The following is an 18,305-nucleotide window of genomic DNA, read 5'->3' as shown; positions in this document are numbered from 1 at the left end:
AATAAAGCAAATCAAATTCCCATCCAAAGAATTATAATACCTACATTACAAGACGATACAATTAGAAACTTGAACATAAACATCACAGAAATAAAACAAAAAGCTCTCATTTCTATACATTCTGTCAATAGCAGTTTAATTTTTATCACATTAAAAAAATTCCCGGAAAGATAAATTCCAAAACAAATTTAATCTGTATCTGATTAAGTTTATTTGAGAAAGATCTAAAATTGTGCAGGCCAACATAAAATGAAATTCACTGTTCTTCCTTGAGGTTTTTAGCACAAACAAGAGCAGAAATTGGATACACAGTACTTGAAAAACAACAGCTAAAAGTATTGCTTAATCTACTTGGCATTTTACTTGGCACTTATCTTCAGTTTTCTGTACAACATGCAACAGTCTGATGCCTAAGTACTTTACACACAGTGTGACACACATGCGAGATCTATTCAACGATCCAAGAAAAAAACAAAGGCAATATTTACAATTAAATTAAAATCTTTACTTAGTCTTTTCCTTATTTTACAGCAGCAAGGTTTTCAAGTTTATCATGTTTTGACTCATGATACTCTAGTCATTGTATAAAAAAGATGAAGTTAAAGTAAGGTAATACATGTACTTTACGACATTCAGATAAATAATATCTTTAAAAAAAAACACAAGAAACTTCAAGACTACCACATCTTCTGTAGTGGATTAAAAATAGTTTCACTTTGCTGTCATTCACAAACCGATTCATGAAAAACCTTCTACAAACTGTTTTTGTGTGTGTAATTGTTTGTAAGTACATGTACCTTCATTGCACTGGGATAATATGTACATTCAGGTATAAGAGATTGTCATCATATGCAAAAATTGGTAATTTTTGAAATTTCAAGATAAACTCTTCCATTACAGTGATTAGAGTTTAACTGCCTAGAAGCCAGAGTCTTCGTCAGATGATGGTTGCTGCCAGGATCTACCTTTGTCCAATAGAGAATCAGAATGAACAACCTGACGAGGAGAAGCCTGAAAGAGTACGAAAGAATTCCTTTAGGTCTTCAAATTGACACCTACATACACATACATGATTAGGGCAACGCTTTAGGTAGTCCAAAGAAGACCTTGCAAAAGTTGCAAGAACCTTACTTGGGACTCACTGTGGTTAGAAATTGGTCCTTAACCATATCTGTCCTGAATCCTCACATTTTCAGATGACTTTTCACACACCCGGGGAATTAGGGTTAAGTATATAAGTGGTGTGCTGTGGCCTTGTGGTCTAGGGCATTGAATTTGTGGTCTACAGGTAATTCTGCAGGTTGTGGGTTCGAGTCCAGCCTGGGGTTATAGTGCGTGTGCCCTTGGGCAAGGCACTTTGTCACTCATTGCTTCTCTCCACCCAGGAGTAAATGGATACGTGTGAGGGCAAACATGGATATTGTGATTGGTTGTAGCTTTCATGTAGGACTTTTGTTCATGCATGTCGGACATAAGTATCCGCTGTGATTGGTAAACGCCCCGCAACCGTAACCAACCCAATCCATCAAAATCCAACGGCATGTTTTGTTGGAATCTGTTAGAGTGAGGACTGCACTAGTAAACTGATTATGCTTTACATGGAGTTAGGCGTACCACCATAATCAGAGTCCAACAGATTGGGTGTTGAGTTATTATGGTATTGGATTTTGCAAGAGTGAGGAAGGTTCCTAGCAAATCACTCAAGGGGTTGGGGTTAATGGATAAAATCTACTGTGGAAGATATGCCATTTTGCTAAGCCACTGACCTCTGTCTGTGAGCGATACGTCTTTGCCCCCCATGCCTGACCAACCAGCGACGAATCAACTCTGTGCGTTCCAGCGCTATCACCTGCTTCCTGACTTGAGCCGCTGAACAACTCCCGGCTACTACTGCATTAAACAAGTAAGGAATGGAATTGCGGGGATAAGGACATTCATTACTGGCCAATGATCAGGGAGGGGTGTGGGCACTTTGTAAGACTGAGTGTAAAGTTTGGTACGTTAACAGGGCAGTCAACTCTGCCACTGATCTATCTAGCCAAGTCAGCTGAAAAGTTTTCATTTTTAATGACAGAAGAAACTGACTTACTCGTGAACCATGGAGCTTCTAAGTCCTGTGCTGCCAGGCCGGGTGGGGGAGGCTCCGTCTGGTAAAGACAAAGGAAAAATGGATCTTAAAAGCAATATTAGAGTTTGCTCTTCAATGAGAAAGCCTATTCAGGCAGGATTGGAACCTGCAACCTCCTGCTTGCTAGTGCAGACATCTTATCTCTCGATCACCAAGTTTGCCAATTCAAGTCGCTGATGAGCAGTTGCTGACAAATTATTTCCATGTTAGAATTCAAATGAGAACCAGGCACCCCCCCCCCTGTGACTTTGGCTGATAACAACATATAAATAGTAACAAAAACAAATGCGAAGGAGTGAGTACTTACTTTTAGACTCCACCCAAACTGGATGTCTCTGAAACAAAAACAGAGAAAAGACGCAAAAAAGATATTAAAATGCGAGTACAAATATCTAACCAAAAAGTCAACAACTCCACAAACAGCAGCATTTATGGTTCTTAAATGATTTATCTCTAAATGGATAGATTTGCTTGATAAATTTATTTGATAAACTTCAACAGCACTTCCAAATAGAAGTAGAAGGTATTTCAGAGGTTATTAAATGCAATTTTAAGTCATTACCAATGAATATAGGAATTTCATTCGGCCCACCCTAGCAACACAAACCTCTGGCCTCAAACTCTACTATTAGGCCAAAAAAAAAAATAAGTCGGTCTCTGGTCAGCGCGCGCGTCGATTTTAATCATGTGCGTCGATCTTTTTTTTTCCCAAAATGTTCCGCGGTAGCTCCAACAGCGCCCTCTATTTCCGCACCTCCTCAATTTTTTTTACCAAAGAGCACCAACAGTGACCAAGGAATGGGAAATTGCACCAAGGCAAATGATCGAAAGCACCAAGGCAAATTATGGAGGACACCAATGTACATGAGGACACCAAAAAAGCAAAATAGTACCCACCTTGTCTGTACAATCCAAGCTTGAAGAAAAAAAAAAAAAGCAAAAAAAAAAAAAAAGACCGACCATTTTTTTTTTTGGCCTTAGATAAAGACCAGTATTCTTACCGGTCCAACAACTTGAGAAGCACTCTCGAAGTCATCATCGCTAGTGACAGGTGCACTGAATGTTCCTCCGTACTCCCCAGCAGTGACGTCACTCAAACTATCAAAGGCTCCATACTTGCCATAAGCATTGCCACCTGCCGTGCTTACATCATCGCTACCAACAAGTCTGTCAGAAACAATAATAAACTCTTTTCATGACAACAAATTAATGCTGTAGTCTTGTCTATCACAAGTCATTAGAAATCTGTTGAAAATCCATCACAAGTTAAAGAATTGCAAGTCAATCACAAGTCAATCACATGTCAATCCAAGTCAATCACAAGCCCATCACAAGCCCATCACAAGTCAATCACAAGTCAATCACAAGTCAATCACAAGTCAATCACAAGTCAATCACAAGTCAACCACAAGTCAATCACATGTCAATCACATGTCAATCGCAAGTCAATCACAAGTCAATCACAAGTCAATCACATAGTCAATCACAAGTCAATCGCAAGTCAACGCATGACAAAAACATTCCTTTGTAACTGTCCATCCACAGTTACTTGTTACTGGATGTGTGAATCAACTTGTGATTTACTTTAAACCAGACTTGTGATGGACTTGACTAAATCCAAACTTAGCTAAATATAACAACTGTAAGACGGTAATGGCCCTTAAGTCCAGGCATTTACCTTGCACATTTACTGCAGATTGCCACCTTGACCTCTGGTTCAGGTGGCGGGGCACGCCGTCTCATGGACTGTGACAAACAGGACGAAAAATTGGAATAAACACAAAACTTCGGTAAAACCTAGCAAATCAAAAAGTAAAGTAAGAAAGGACACAGAGAGAAAATATGAATAAAGAGAATGAAAGACTTCATCATTTGAAAATTCATGCTTATTACTCCAGTGATAACTGATATAAAATGAGAAATGCGGATAAAAATTTCGAAAAAATTTCAAGTCAAACCACAATTACCCCATGCAAAATTGATTCAGAATGAAACATGCAAACATCTATGTGAAGTGGCACCAGTAGTGAGGCACCAATGGCGAAGTTTAAGCATTTGTTGACATTAAACCAACATACTGATTGATTGATTGAAGACAAATCACAGACTGACTCACAAACACACAGTTACTGAAGACCAAGCACACAACATCTCAGATATAAATGAGAATATTTTCCCAAGGACAACATGTATTTCCATGTTAAGATAACAGACAAACATGCAAAAGGGAAATGGCAAGAATTACTAACACCACCAACATTTTTTCAAGAACCCACCATAAGTGCTCCAAGAAATCGAGAAGAAACCTGGAAAGACCACGGACGTAGCACACACAGAGAAATTGTCAACAAAAGAGACAACTTGTAAACAACAGGTGTAAAGATTGGGTAAATATCCCAATACATTAGCCAATCGCAAATGACTGCCGCCCCCTCCCCCATGACCTCAAGTTGACATGGACCATACCATTTATGTTAGGTAAAAGCCATCATGCTTTCATTTGAAAGTACATAAAACTGTTGTTAATTACTTCAACCAGAGAACAATTAACTTTATACTTTTCAACCCCTGACTTTACTATTTCTGGATTACTATGATTCCTTGTATTTCTTACATGGACAATGGACAGCTTATCCTTCATTTTTAATCTAGACTCTCACCTTGCTGACTCTCTTTCCTGAAGACTTGGCGTTAGTTACTCCCTCAAAGGCTAAATCATCCATATCCTCTGTATAAAGAACAATAAAAAAACGCCTCTTCATATTTACCTTGAAATAACACAAATAATTATTTACAGGTTAAATCTATTTAACTCATTTTGTCCTTTAACCCTCCTCTTGCTAAAGAGGTCACCAATGGTCAAAATGTTCTTCCTCACCTCCTGGCCTACTGTGTACAAACCAATGGGGGTCTTGACCAATATTGACCCAAGTTATAACCAGGCTGAAAATGCATGTTTCCATAGGATGGTTAAATCTATAATCAAATTCAACCAACTCAAGTCCAACAATGAGCCTCATCTAACAAAGCCAAAATAACTCCAATCAATGCAAACCAATCAAAACCCAACAAAATCCCACAAATCTTACCCAGTAGATCTGTAGCCTCTTCATATCCCGCCTGATCAGGGTCAGTAGGCTCCTCTCCGCTGTCCAAGTAACCGAGTGTCTCCACCTTGCGTTGAGCAGCAGCCATCTCAGCCAGTTCCTTCTTGTGTTTCTTGGCTTTCTCGCCAGGTTTCTGACGAAGCTCTTTCCTAGAAACAGCAGGATCAAGAAGCTTTCAATCTAGGGCCACTTATTGTCCACTAAAGGAGTCATCTTTTGAATGGAGTTCATTTTGGAAAACTCTAAGGTGTCTGCATAAAAACTGGATCAAAACATTAACACTGATATATCAGTCTAATTTTGACAATTTTTTTCAAATTGGATCAGTAGGATCCTTTTAAAACTGATACTCCTGGATTGAGAAAAGGGAGTAAGGTTAAACAACTTTTACCAAGGTTGCAAACATATCGGTCAAACAAACATTGTAAATTTGATTCCAACTATAAAACCAGCAAAATTTGAATCAGTGTTGAAAGGCTACATCACTCTGAAATTAAAACTTTTATCAACTTCATTTTCAAAAACCTGTGCTTAAAAATCCAGCTATGATAGCCTCAAAATCAAGCATCGGATTAAAGAATAAGATATATCAGTTCTTACAGTTCATTACTGGATGGTGCAGTTTTCCGCGTTGGCTCAGTCTTACTATATTTCTTCTGTAGTTTAGCAGCCGACATTTCTTCTTGGAGTAACTCAGCTTCTTTCTCTTCTGCAGCAATCGTCCCGTTTCGTCTTGGGGCCAGAGGAGAATCCTCGTCCCCAGATGCTGCCCACTGTTTAGCACCTGCTGAAAATAAATACACAAAGCAAGAAATAAAATTCTAAGAAACTTTAAGTCTTATAATGGAATTCACATGTCAACAATTCCTTGGCTGAAGAAATCTGAAGATTGTGCAAGTGAAAAATCTTACAAGAATGAAAGTGAAATCTTCCATTATTTTTTTCCATAAACATCAAAACTGAAAAGCAACTGGTTAATTTGTTGACATCTTCACTCAGCTGGAAGGAGCCTTGGACATTTCCTTATATTCCACAAATCCCAGCGGCAACTTTCCAGGACCTCATTAAAAAGGAAAGCAATGATCAACTAACGATCAACTAATGATCCAACAGTCCACTAAATATCAACGCCATCAACTGATTGCAAGTAAACAACCTCTGAGCAAATTAATTCCCCATTACAACTTGAACCACCCTTCATAGAAATCCACAACCACGCATATCCACTATCAAGCAACTCACAATAATAATTGTAATGCTTAAATAACGATTTCCATCGTATCTACAAACTCAAAGCGCTTTACAATTACTACCACGTTTATCATCAGGCCATGGGGCCAGACGGCAGCCAATATCAGCACACAGTCAACCTTGACCCTCACAGGTACCCATTTATACTCCTGGATGGAGAGAGGCAATTGTAGCTAAGGCCAAGTTCGCGCAAGGACTATAGTTGACCAATGGTTAACTAACGTTTGCCCGAACTCTGTCTAGTCAACGGTGGTTGACTACGCTAGTCGACTATTTGGAACCAGCCTACTGGTAACCAATTGCCGCGCGCATTCATAACGCTAGCAGAGAGCCAGGATCCAGAAGTTTTGCGATGACCAGCGTTTGACTAGAGACGTTCGCACGTTGCTATCAGTGCGCAGGCGTAAGGTACGTCACAAATCAACCACTAGTCGACAAACGGTCCTTGCCCGAACTTGGCCTAAGTGTCTTGTTCCTGGCAGGGTTCAAACCCGCGCACCATCGTGCATGAGTCAAACCCCGTAACCACTGAACCACTGATATTCCACAACTAGTCCACTAACTATCAACACCGTAACCACTGGACCATGGCATTCTACAACTGGTCCACCAACTATCAACAGCCAGACTGACTCCACTCATCACCTGACTGAAATGAGACGGTCTTGCCTTTGTGTTGCTCTTTCTTAAAGATTTGCTCCAGGTCTGCCTCGGAGGTTGGCGTGCGCTTCTTACCGGTGGAATCCATCTTCTTAGATCTACGGACTACGAGTTGGGATCAAACGATAACGAGCAGGAAAGGAGGTAGAATAAAACAAAAATAAGAGAGAACTGGAGTGGGACATGCGAGGGGGTGGGGGAGGGGCAAGTAGGTGAGGACGGGTCCTGTAAGGGGGTAACATGGGTCAACAGGGGAATAACGGATGGTAAGGTAGACATACAGCAGCATGGCGGGAGAGATACAGTGACAAATGGAGTGTCAGACAAACATGGGGTAGAGGTACAAATGCAAGCAAGGTTGAAGGTAACATGAGCAAACATGGAGACAGAAATGGTGAGGCACATGGTAATAAACGTAGTACAGAGATGGTGGGCAGAGCAAAAGTAAAGATGTATACGCATGGGTCAGGGATTAAAAGGTCATAAAACAAAAAGAAAAAAATCCATAACAAAATAATGAAGAAACAGAGTGAAAGCATTTGAGAACAGAGGAAGTGGGGAAAAATCAGAGATTAAAATTAATGGCAATGTTTGCATTAGTTTGATTACATGTGCAGTGGACCTCATTATTTGAGATGAATGCACGCTTTTTAGGAAATGGCATATTTTACTATGGTTAAGGTTTTTTTTTATCTAATGTTAGAATGCGAAACCAAGCATGCAACCACATGAAAAGATGACAGTGAAATCTTGTAAAATTTCTGCTCATTCTAGTTACAAAACAAACGACTTACTGAACCATGCTGACAAAAATCATGACATATCAAGCTCAACCAGCATCAGAGCTGATTAACCTAATCGGAAAATTCAAACTTGTGAGCTGAAGAACATTGTATTTGATGAACAAAAACAAAATAAACCGAATACAGCAAGTTAATACTGCAAACATAACCAAGCACAGATTAGTTTAAGCATAGCAAAGAACGTATTGCACTATGTATTTAAATAAATCATACATATTTTTAGGTAGCCAGCAGTGCACATTGACTATTAACAGAGCATTTGTGTCTTTGCAGACACAAGCTAGCATGCAAGCATGCAGGAACAGACAGACAAGCTAACAGGCCCTACAGAGACAAGATGCAACACAGTGAGCAGAGACAGTCAGCCAAACAGAAAGGTACACAAACAAACAGATGGATGGGCAAATTGCCAATGAACTTTCAGATAAGATATGAAGGCCTGTTTGGTGAAGTGAGCAAAAAGAGTAAGTTTGCAGTAGAACCATGTAACAAATCTCTTTTGTGAGTTTTTGAGTTTCTGAAAAGAACCAGGGAAACTCAACATATCAGACACTATGCTTTGCCCATCGTCAGTCAGCCAGATGCTGATATAAAGACATAATTTTCATTACTTTCTTTGTTCAATTTAATGCTTTTTATGCACAGCCTGATTTTTACCTATATTTCTCGTTTCTATTTTAGACATAACTTTTATCCTGACTGGCCACAAAGTCATTTGGGATTATATACATTAGGGGAGTCAGGTTGGTGTAGCGGTACTTTCCTCGCCTTCCATCGCTGTGACCCAGGTTCGATTCCTGCCTGGTCCCCATGCAGATTGGGTTTCTAGTCCCTACCTGATTCCGTGGGTTCCCCCAGAATTTTTTTTTGGGTTTTTCTCCCACCTAAAAATGTCTTCTCATTGTCTTCTCTCTACAGGTTGCATTATCAGATTACCAGAAAGATAATACATAAACATTTGTTGGTCTACAAAGCCCATATAACATCCATGCAAAGGTGACCATGCAGACCCATAACAAGCAAACAGTAGGAGAGACAGACAAACAAACTCAAGACGTCTTACCTTGTGGCTCAGTCTCGTCCGGTCTGCCTTTGAGTTTCTTCATATGATGGACCCATGGTCTTTCATATCCCCTATCCTCACCCATCCCTGTTAACGCTATGATACAGTGCGGTTCAAGATGGAAACAAAAGGATGATGGGCAACCCCATCCACCAGAAATCTGGTGAGGATTGCCCCATCTACAAAATGAAAATACCCAGCACTGCCCTGCTTCATAATGGAACATTCCAGATTTGGCCATAAGCCCCGCCCATGCCACATTGGATGTGATCAAAATGTTAAAATGGGGAGGGACTTAATGGATCAGCGCATTTTGTGCAGTGGGGGGTTTGTACAAAGTAAAACATATCCAGGTTAATGATGTCACAAACCTGTACAAAATTAGGGCAAAATGGGTGAAAAATGTGAAGGAATAATGAATTACTAGAATAAATGTAATGGCAGAAAAAAATTCTGTCTGTTGGCTAACTGTTAAAAAACACATCAATCACTACAAAGTGAAGACACACATAATGTTAAACACATGAAAACTAAAACAGAAATGATTTGCAGTCAGCTAATGTTTTATGGTAGGAAGTTGTGTCTAAACAATAAAATTCTTCTCTCTTTTTCATTTTGTAGAGTGTCTGTTTGATGGTGAAAGTGATTGTTGTGCAAACATACAATTAACAACGCATTTTATTAAAACAGTTGAAATCACCAACAATTCAGAATCACTTTATTTAATTTTGTCTGATTGGAAAACTAATGATCATGCTGAGGAAAGTGCAAGTTAAAATTAATTTCAAACAAACAACCAGAACAGCAATCAAAACGACAGAGAAGGAGATTATATGCAAAGGGTGATTTGATATCGAGACATGATTATAGAAATTGCATGAAGAAGTTGATCAGGGTACTACACAACGTGTACACACACAAGCACCTACTTACCAGGATCAGCTAATGTGTTCAATTCCATAGGATTGACATCATGGGTTCAAAAACAAGTGAGAATTTGTCAATATTGTTATCAATAAATATGGGTTTTTCAGTCATTTAGATATTGACCAAGGTTTAATCATTTGTTTTTCAGGTTGTTTTCCAATCATACATTTGTAAATTGAGACAAATTGTTCAGTTAAAATACTTTGCACTCTACAGAATTTGATAAATTCGCTTGAAATTTGATTTTTACAATAAAATGCGAAGATCAAGATTTCGGAACTGAATCAAGATGTCTAATTTTAGAAAAGCTTTGGGTGAAATTGTTTTTTTTTTTAACTTACAAGCTGCTGTCCAGCCGGACGTAGTTTTACTCTTTCCTCCCAGATCTAAGCTGCTAGATTTCTTCATGGCTGGCATGGAGGCTGACAAGTCAGGCTGTTCAAAAATGGAAAAATTAACAAATATAAAAAAGCGCACAATTATGAACCTGAATTTGTTGTTTTCCTTTGAGAAAAGTCCAGCTTAGGATTAAAATGTTAGGCCCTCTAACTTTGTTGATTTATGAACTAATATTACCAATTGAACTTTTAAACATTTTTATGTTTCAGTGGCTTTTTTATGGTCATCAAACTTTGAAAAGAATTTTTACTGATGTTTAACTGGGAACATTTATGTTTTAACAAGTTTCTACATGTTCATATGGTATTGCTAATGCAGGCATCAGATTTAAATTATGACAATTTATAAGCTAGAGATATATCACTTGTCCGAGAATTGGCCCACCTGCTAATTTTTTTTGGTATTTTCTTGGGGGGGGGTAAGGGTGTGTGTAATTTAGTTGTGTTGTTTTATATTTTAAAATTGTTTTTCTCTGTCAACTTTTTTTGTTTTAGTGTTTACAAACCGGTTTAGGGGTCTTCTCGTCAAAGCGTTGTAGAACTTTCAAGAGATACGGGATGGGTTCATTTGGGAGATGCTTGATCAACCTGGCCATCAAATCCTGTCAAAATGTCAAAATTTAACGAAATTCAAACATGTCAAATTGCTCAATTAAATAAACTGAAGCAGCACCGACTGTCCAAGTAACTTTGATGCTACTTATCGCCTTTCTTATCATTTGGACTTGATCTGGCAACAGTAATGCTAATGTCAAAGGGAAAACCAGAATTAGAAATAGCAGCTTTACCGGCTACGCGTTTTTGCACATATTTGAAATTTCTGTTCAAATTACAAGTAAAAACTCACATATGACACAACATTGATCCTTTTAGTTTATGCAGCTGATCAAAACGATCAGGCTGAACCTAAAAAAAAGGTATTTTTGGTGCAACTCTTGGTGTGCGCAACCTAACTGTTCATTTGTCTCGTCAGCTGTGAGTGTGACTGTGTTGTGTACAAAATGGCACCTGGCCGTTTTTCCAAACCTCAGCTTTGGCTCCATCGCGTCGCTGGCTCCAGGTAATGTCCAGGTATGGAACTCTTTCCATTTTGAGTTAATTATAGTATAATTTATACTAGTCCGAGTAACTTGGACCCAACTTATCGCCTTTTTTAACATTTTGGACATGGTCTGGCGATAGTGGGGTCCAAGCTAATACCGCAACCTGGACAACATCATCCTGTCACTGTCCTAAACCAACATTTTCCAACAAAAAACATCAGATTTCACCTTCAAAACGGCCTCCAAATTACTAGATATGCCACCTGAAGTACAAGTAGACATCGATGATTAAGATGCACCTGGCTAGCCAGCCATGCGCCTGGCTAGCCAGCGCGACTCCTAGGCGTACCGCGAACTTACACAGCACTCTTCATCAGGAAACAGTCGTCGGCGCGGCGCAGGGGAATCTGCCGTGCATGCAGTGCATTGTGCGCAAGCGCGCCGTCACGACCTTTGCATGAGGTCGAGGTCAGACACCATTACCCAATTGGGAACGCGTACACACAGTGTATCATGCAGTTTTGAACGTGAGCACAACGACAACCTAGGCTGCAGAGGGGGTCTTCAGAATTGAACGGAAAATTTCACTTTTCTTCCGGATCGTAAGTAAACTTAAGTACAACCATCTTAATCATCGATGTCTACTTGTACTTCAGGTGGCATATCTACTCTAGTAATTTGGAGGCCGTTTTGAAGGTGAAATCTGATGTTTTTTGTTGGAAAATGTTGGTTTGGGACAGTGACAGGATGATGTTGTCCAGGTCGCGGCATTAGCTTGGACCCCACTATCGCCGGACCATGTCCAAAATGTTAAAAAAGGCGATAAGTTGGGTCCAAGTTACTCGGACTAAATTTATACAAAGTAAAAAGTGTAAAATAAATTTACGAAATAGATGCAGTACTAGGACCCCTCCCCCGGCTACATGGGCCAAGATTAGTAAAAATCTTACCTCAAAAAGTGCGCTTATCCGATGTTTCTCGAGGTAAGCCTGCACTCTCTGCTGGCTCGACATCTTGGCAATTACACTCACAATAAAAGTGCAAACAAGAGAAGGTAAAATGGACGATTTATCTCAAGATTTCAAGACGATTTTTTGGCAGGATATTTCTAACGTAAGACGCGCCTTGATTGATATTGAATTAAGATTGTTTCAACAGAGGGCGCTACATCGATAGTACGTGACCGGAAGTTTGGTCAAAAAATTATTCAAGGTTTTTGTTATGATCGCGGAGCTCAGGGACGGACGCACAGGGTTATTTTATTTATCGTCCGATATTTGATATCGTAACTTTGGAAAATCTGAGACTGTACTGACCAGAGAAGTTCTGTTGCTCTCCTGATTAAAAATGAGTGGGGAAAATCGTCAGAAGTCGTCTCCGAAGGTTTGTCACTTTTCTCGAGACGGTTTTCGTGGTTTTGTAACACAAGGCTGCAACAACAAGAAGGGTCATTGATTGGTTGTTTGGTGGGGGTGTGGCGGGGGTGGGCACTGCACCGCAGGTTCGGCACAGCTTGGACTGTTGGAGCATAGAGCGAGTAAATCTGATGGTTTGTCAATAAAAAATACCAAAAAAATCTTGTTTTTGTCAAATGATTTGTGTGCTTTAAAAACTAAAAAAATAGGTATAATTTTGTCAAATCCTTGCAGAGTGATATTACAAGAAGGAAGATTAAATACTTGATTGAAGAAGATCCACTGGAAATTGTATAGACTGTACTAGTACAAACAAAATTATTGAGATTATTAATGACATGAATATTTTGAATGCAAAAAAATGTGTTTTATTTGGATTTTTAGGTTGAACTTCACATACACTTAGACGGCGCAGTGAGAGCATCCACTGTGTGGGAACTTGCAAAGTGAGTCAGCATTAATTGCCACCCTCCTAGATTAATGGATTGAAAATGGAACACACTGATAGTGATAAAAAAAGCGCAGTGGCTATCGTTACGGCAGTTGCAACGCATTTCCCATTTTCTATCGTTACGGTAGTACTGTAACTTTTATAAAAACATGAGAAGAAAATATAAAATTAGAAGGAAAAAAGTGAATTTGAACGTTATGAAATTCGGACTTTATTTCCCTTTAAAAAAAATCCTCCAAAGCCTCAGGTTAGAAAAGGAAAAAAATTCGAGTGCAAAACTGAGATGCGAACCCGCAACCTCGCGGTGCAAAATCCTACCCTCCATCGACTGAGCTGTCGCACTGCTCGCCAAAACGTGGTGAAACAAATAATTATATACCTGCGTGCGTATCAAAAAAGTATCGTAGAGGGCGCAAAACAACGGCTGCCGTAACGATAGCCACTTCGTAAAAAAAAAATTTAAAGTAGAGATCATTTGCAGCTATCCAAAAAGTAACTGACCAAATCATTGTGGAAAACTTACTTGGTTTAAATATAGCAATATGGCACCAATCTCCTTGTGGAATTATTCTTCCTGAAGTAAACAATAAAAGAAGGCCATTTGGAAATTTTTGTTAGCAGTTCGTTTGTAATTTTTTTTGGCAAATCCAAAGATAAGTTGTTAAGCACTCGTAGTTAGATTTTGAAAAATGTTGTTGCTTGAAATGAAAAACATGCAAAAATGACAAATGATTTACCCTGTCTTTAAATGATTTGCCAGGAAACGTGGGGTTGAAGTGCCGGGCTCCAACCCGGAGGAACTAGCTCATATCATCAGCAGCTATGAAAGGGGGGACCTCTTCAGTTTTCTGAAAGCCTTCGGAATCTTCACACCAACTATTGTGTAAGTTAATTTTTTTCCCTTTTCTCTTGTTTAAAAACAAAACAAGAATTAGAAAAGCATTGCCATTTCATTTTGTCACTTGTCAATTATCACTTATCAATTGAAGTAAAGTGTCTTGCACAAGGACACAGAAACCATTTAAATCTGCATCTTGAATGTCCATCAACCTAAAACATAAATCCTTTTTTCACACTTCAGTGCTGACAAAGATGCAATTCGACGCATCGCCTACGAGCTCTGTGAGGACAAAGCAAATGAGGGTGTAGTCTATCTTGAGATGCGTATCAGTCCGCATCTTCTGGCTAACGCGGAGACGAGTTGGTATCAAGATAAAGTCAAGGATGTTCTCTCAACGCGGGAGGTGATGGCAAGTATCGTGGAAGGACTAGAAGTGGGGCAGAGAGATTTTAACATCAAAGTCCGATTGATTGTCAGTACAACTAAACAAAAACCAGGTTGGCTAGCTAATGTTTACAGATGTTTTATTATTTTATTGTAATTTTTTTTACACCAGCCCCTTTTCCAAAAGCCTGCCGATAATTGCGTTTTTCCTTCCTTTAAAGAATGGGCTGCTGAGTGTCTCCAACTTTGCAAGGAATTCAGCCCCATGACAGTTGCCATGGATATCGGAGGAATAGAAAACATGCCGCTGGATCCTGCAATAATTAAAGCTTTCCAAGTAAGAAACTAAGGGAGCATTTAAGTTTTTGGATCAGTACATCAAAATTCACACCATGAAAAGTCAGAAAACTAATTGAGTACACAGACCTACACAGTATGTTAGCCCTGCCCATTGTTGGTTGTGTACATTTCTGACAGTCGGTGGTAACTTGACCGAAAGTCGCGTTTGACAAACAGAAGTCTGAAACAGTTGTCATCTCATAAAGAAAATTATTCTGTACGTGATAAATCATACAGTACAACCCTTAAATTCTAATGTGAATCTTGATTTTGAAGGAGGCAGAGCGTTGTGGCATTCATCGCACCATACACGCTGGAGAGGACGGCCCAACTAGCGCTGGTAATGTCAAAGAAGCAATCGAGTTACTCAAAGCTGAGAGAATTGGGCATGGGTACCATGTGCTTCAAGATGAGAGTATCTATCAGGTTGGTTTGGGTGGCTAGTGGATAAATGGATGGGTACCTGATGGGTACTGAATGGGTAACAGATGGGTGTCTGGGTGCCTCGTTGTTAGGTGCTTGGGTGCAGAGAGAATTGGGCACGGGTACCACGCGCTTCAAGATGAGAGTATCTATCAGGTTGTTTTGGGTGGCTAGTGGGTGAATAGATGGGTACCTGATGGGTGGGCCATCACTGCGTTATGGGGTAGTTTTTTATTGCTAGGCAAATAAGGACTGAGTCACGTGGACATTCTTCTGTCCCGCAGCGTTTTCGGTCCCAATATAGTACCATATATGCACCCGTTTTAGGAGCATGATAACTTGAAGGTTTCAGTATTTAACAACGCAGGATGCAAGGCAATTTCTTGGCTTGATGATGAAGATGGATTAATATCATTGTCATCTCATTTTCTTATCCAGATGGTCAAAGACCTGGACATTCATCTTGAAGTTTGTCCAACATCCAGCGTCTACACAGGGTCATGTGACCCCGACTACAGCAAACATCCAGGTGTTAGGTAACGGGAAATTGATTCTCATCGGTTGACAACATCATTATTCAAACAATAAAGTTTTGTTTTGCAATTTCCCAAAGATCAAATTTATGATTTTACAAAAATGTACTAGACTTTTAAAACCCAACATATTTGTATGTTTTGGTTTAGGTTTACCAAAGACAAAATCAACTTTTCTCTGAACACGGACGATCCTTTAGTCTTTCGGAACACCATCAATGATGAGTTTGAGATTGCAAAGAAGTACTTTGGACTGACGGATCAAGCAGCTATCCAAGTTGTAAGTACAAAAAACTCAGTTCAGATTCAACATTTACTCAGATCTCACAGGAAATATTGTAAGCCACAATAGGCAGGCCTTAGGGCTACAGTGTTTACACTTTTGTTTACCCTGGCCAGTTTGGAATGTTTTATTGTCCTTGTTTTCTGTCCCTCTATCTCCTCTCTCTAGTCAAACTGTCCACCCTTCCTTCCCTCCCCCCTGACATTCAAATGACTATAAGCAATTACTCGTCAAGACTTCCAAAATGTACACATCAAACGTTTAATTGTTTTGTCACTTTTCAGACATTGAATGCTGCTCGCTCGGCCTTCCTGCCGGAACAAGAAAAGCTGGAGCTTATTCAACAATTGAGGGCGGCATACAATCTTACCAATGAGTGAGTTAAGTGAACTCATGGTGTTTTAATAACTACAGGTATTTATACAGCGTTTTGAAAAAAGGTCATATATCACTAAAAAGTGTTGAACCAAATGTTTTCTTTATTTTTACTGAAAAAAAATATGCATATGTAAAAGCCCTTATAAAACAAAACTTAAAACTTAAAAATAGAAAGTTTGCCATAGCGTGTATTTTTTTGGCCATTGCATTTTAATTCAAAATATTGCAAGAAATATATATTTGGAAAGTAGAACTTTGTCATTTGTAAGTAATCATGCAAGATGGAATAATTGATCAAGTTTTCACACAGAATGGAAATATTCTCATTTGTATTTGAAGAGTTAACTCAAAGACTCAGGAAGTTTTACTTATATGTACAAATTAAATTAAAATCAGTTGTTGAATATAAAGAGGCTGTGACAATTAATATACAAGTTCCAAAGATGCTGTGGTTAAAACGGCGGGGTCCCATAATGCAAATAATCATGTATTCAGATTCGTATTTAGTGCCCAATGGTGCTATTATACTAGTCCCTTCAGGGTGAACATATGAACTACTGCCCTCATGGTAGGTCAATAAGTTAGTGTATATATTCTTCATGTTTGTGGTAAAAATTAATAATTTTTTTATTTCATCAAAGGTACAGCATTTGTCAAACTTGTAGTCTTGATGTGATGTTAGGAATCTTTTGCATATTACAAATGTAGCTCTGTATTATATGAATTTAATGAGGCTTATCAAAAAAAAAAATTCAATAAAATGAGCATTCTCTCTACACGTCTCTGGTGCACTCGTCGTCGCTTGGGTGGCCCCTTGAAAATGAAATGCTTCCAAAGAAATTTCAGAGGGTTTTTTTTACGGCAGTATCCTTCACAAATACACAAAAATGGCACACTTTTTAATTAAATTCCTGACCCAACCTTTCAGGTTTAGGAAAAAAAAAATGGTGCAACCCGACGCCACTTTTTTGTTCATGATTCATTCAATTGCAAAAATGTTGATAAGACATGAATCTGGGATTGACATTGAGAAACATTTCCAACTTTTGTTAGGAAATACCTAGAAAATGTTTTCTCCACTTTACAACACTTTTTCTAACACCCATTTTGGCATCAGAAGTGCTTGTGTGCATATGTGACAAGAAACATTTTTTTAAAGTACTACATGTACTAGGCCTCCTATTTACAAAAGTCAAATAAAGGCAGTGGATATTTAGCCGGAGACGGCAAACCTGCGCAGTTACTGTTTTTTTTTGTACTAAGACATTTTCCAGTGTCAAATTTTGGTCCGGCTCCATGCCAACGTTATCGTTGTAACTTCGTATTCACAAGATCAAGATGGGAATCAGACCATTTTACAATTTTGGTCTTTTTAAGTTAACAAAAATCCCCAAGAGCCACAAATCTGAAAAAAGAAATGTAATACTCTGCAATAAAATGTTTGAGACATGTTAAAATAATAAAAGAAGTATATTCATATTTTTTGGGGATGGGGAAAAAAAACCTTGAAATAGGCCTATCGCCAGCGGGGATTGAACCCGGATCTTCCCGCTCAACCGTTGCTTATATCCACCACTAGGCCACATGTGCTACCGTTTAATATATATTATAATTCAGCCCTATCTTAGAGAGTACAGCGCCCTCTGTTGATAGGGATTGCCGCCGGCAATATGTCCACTAAATAAATGACAAGAAATGGATGCAGCACATTATGAAAACTCAAGGCCTTCCTCAAAAGATTCCTACCTAAAAAAGTGCACTTATCCGATGCTTCTCAAGTCAAGCCTGCACTCTGCTGGCTCCACATCTTTGGCAATAAGAAAGTCTCTCCAGACCATAGTGTGTCTGACAGTTTTTTAAGCGCCTGTTTTCAACAGA

The 18,305-nt window shown here is 39.0% G+C and overlaps 2 protein-coding genes across 9 annotated transcripts; one reads left to right on the top strand and one right to left on the bottom strand.

Annotated features, from left to right (window-relative positions):
• Positions 1 to 107: 107 nt before the first annotated feature.
• LOC119724810 (uncharacterized protein C8orf34 homolog) lies at positions 108 to 18,249 on the bottom strand. 8 transcript variants are annotated; one of them, XM_038196036.1, is made up of 17 exons: positions 18,174 to 18,249; positions 13,770 to 13,820; positions 12,331 to 12,406; positions 10,844 to 10,939; positions 10,281 to 10,374; positions 9,946 to 9,954; positions 9,013 to 9,108; positions 7,132 to 7,251; positions 5,836 to 6,019; positions 5,218 to 5,384; positions 4,789 to 4,856; positions 3,807 to 3,874; positions 3,130 to 3,295; positions 2,436 to 2,463; positions 2,090 to 2,147; positions 1,767 to 1,890; positions 108 to 1,011 (listed from the first exon to the last, which is right to left on the bottom strand). In XM_038196036.1, exons 3-17 carry the CDS (start codon positions 12,391 to 12,393, stop codon positions 919 to 921), a joined length of 1,434 nt encoding a protein of 477 aa, XP_038051964.1. In that variant the 5' UTR covers positions 12,394 to 12,406; positions 13,770 to 13,820; positions 18,174 to 18,249; the 3' UTR covers positions 108 to 918. The 8 variants fall into 8 exon arrangements, with proteins under 8 accessions (XP_038051964.1, XP_038051965.1, XP_038051963.1 ...); XM_038196037.1 differs by lacking the exon at positions 13,770 to 13,820 and having other exon boundaries at positions 18,174 to 18,248; XM_038196035.1 differs by lacking the exons at positions 13,770 to 13,820; positions 18,174 to 18,249 and adding an exon at positions 12,697 to 12,792.
• Positions 12,587 to 17,362, top strand: LOC119724812 (adenosine deaminase-like). The gene is made up of 9 exons (XM_038196043.1): positions 12,587 to 12,763; positions 13,180 to 13,241; positions 14,007 to 14,129; positions 14,328 to 14,584; positions 14,693 to 14,808; positions 15,087 to 15,236; positions 15,672 to 15,769; positions 15,917 to 16,046; positions 16,334 to 17,362. Exons 1-9 carry the CDS (start codon positions 12,728 to 12,730, stop codon positions 16,427 to 16,429), a joined length of 1,068 nt encoding a protein of 355 aa, XP_038051971.1. The 5' UTR covers positions 12,587 to 12,727; the 3' UTR covers positions 16,430 to 17,362.
• Positions 18,250 to 18,305: the final 56 nt, after the last annotated feature.

This window comes from Patiria miniata, unplaced genomic scaffold, assembly GCF_015706575.1.
Source record: "Patiria miniata isolate m_02_andy unplaced genomic scaffold, ASM1570657v1 HiC_scaffold_18, whole genome shotgun sequence".
Lineage (NCBI taxonomy): Eukaryota > Metazoa > Echinodermata > Asteroidea > Valvatida > Asterinidae > Patiria > Patiria miniata.
Note: the sequence above shows the minus strand (reverse complement) of the source record. Positions and strands in the feature narration are given on the sequence as shown.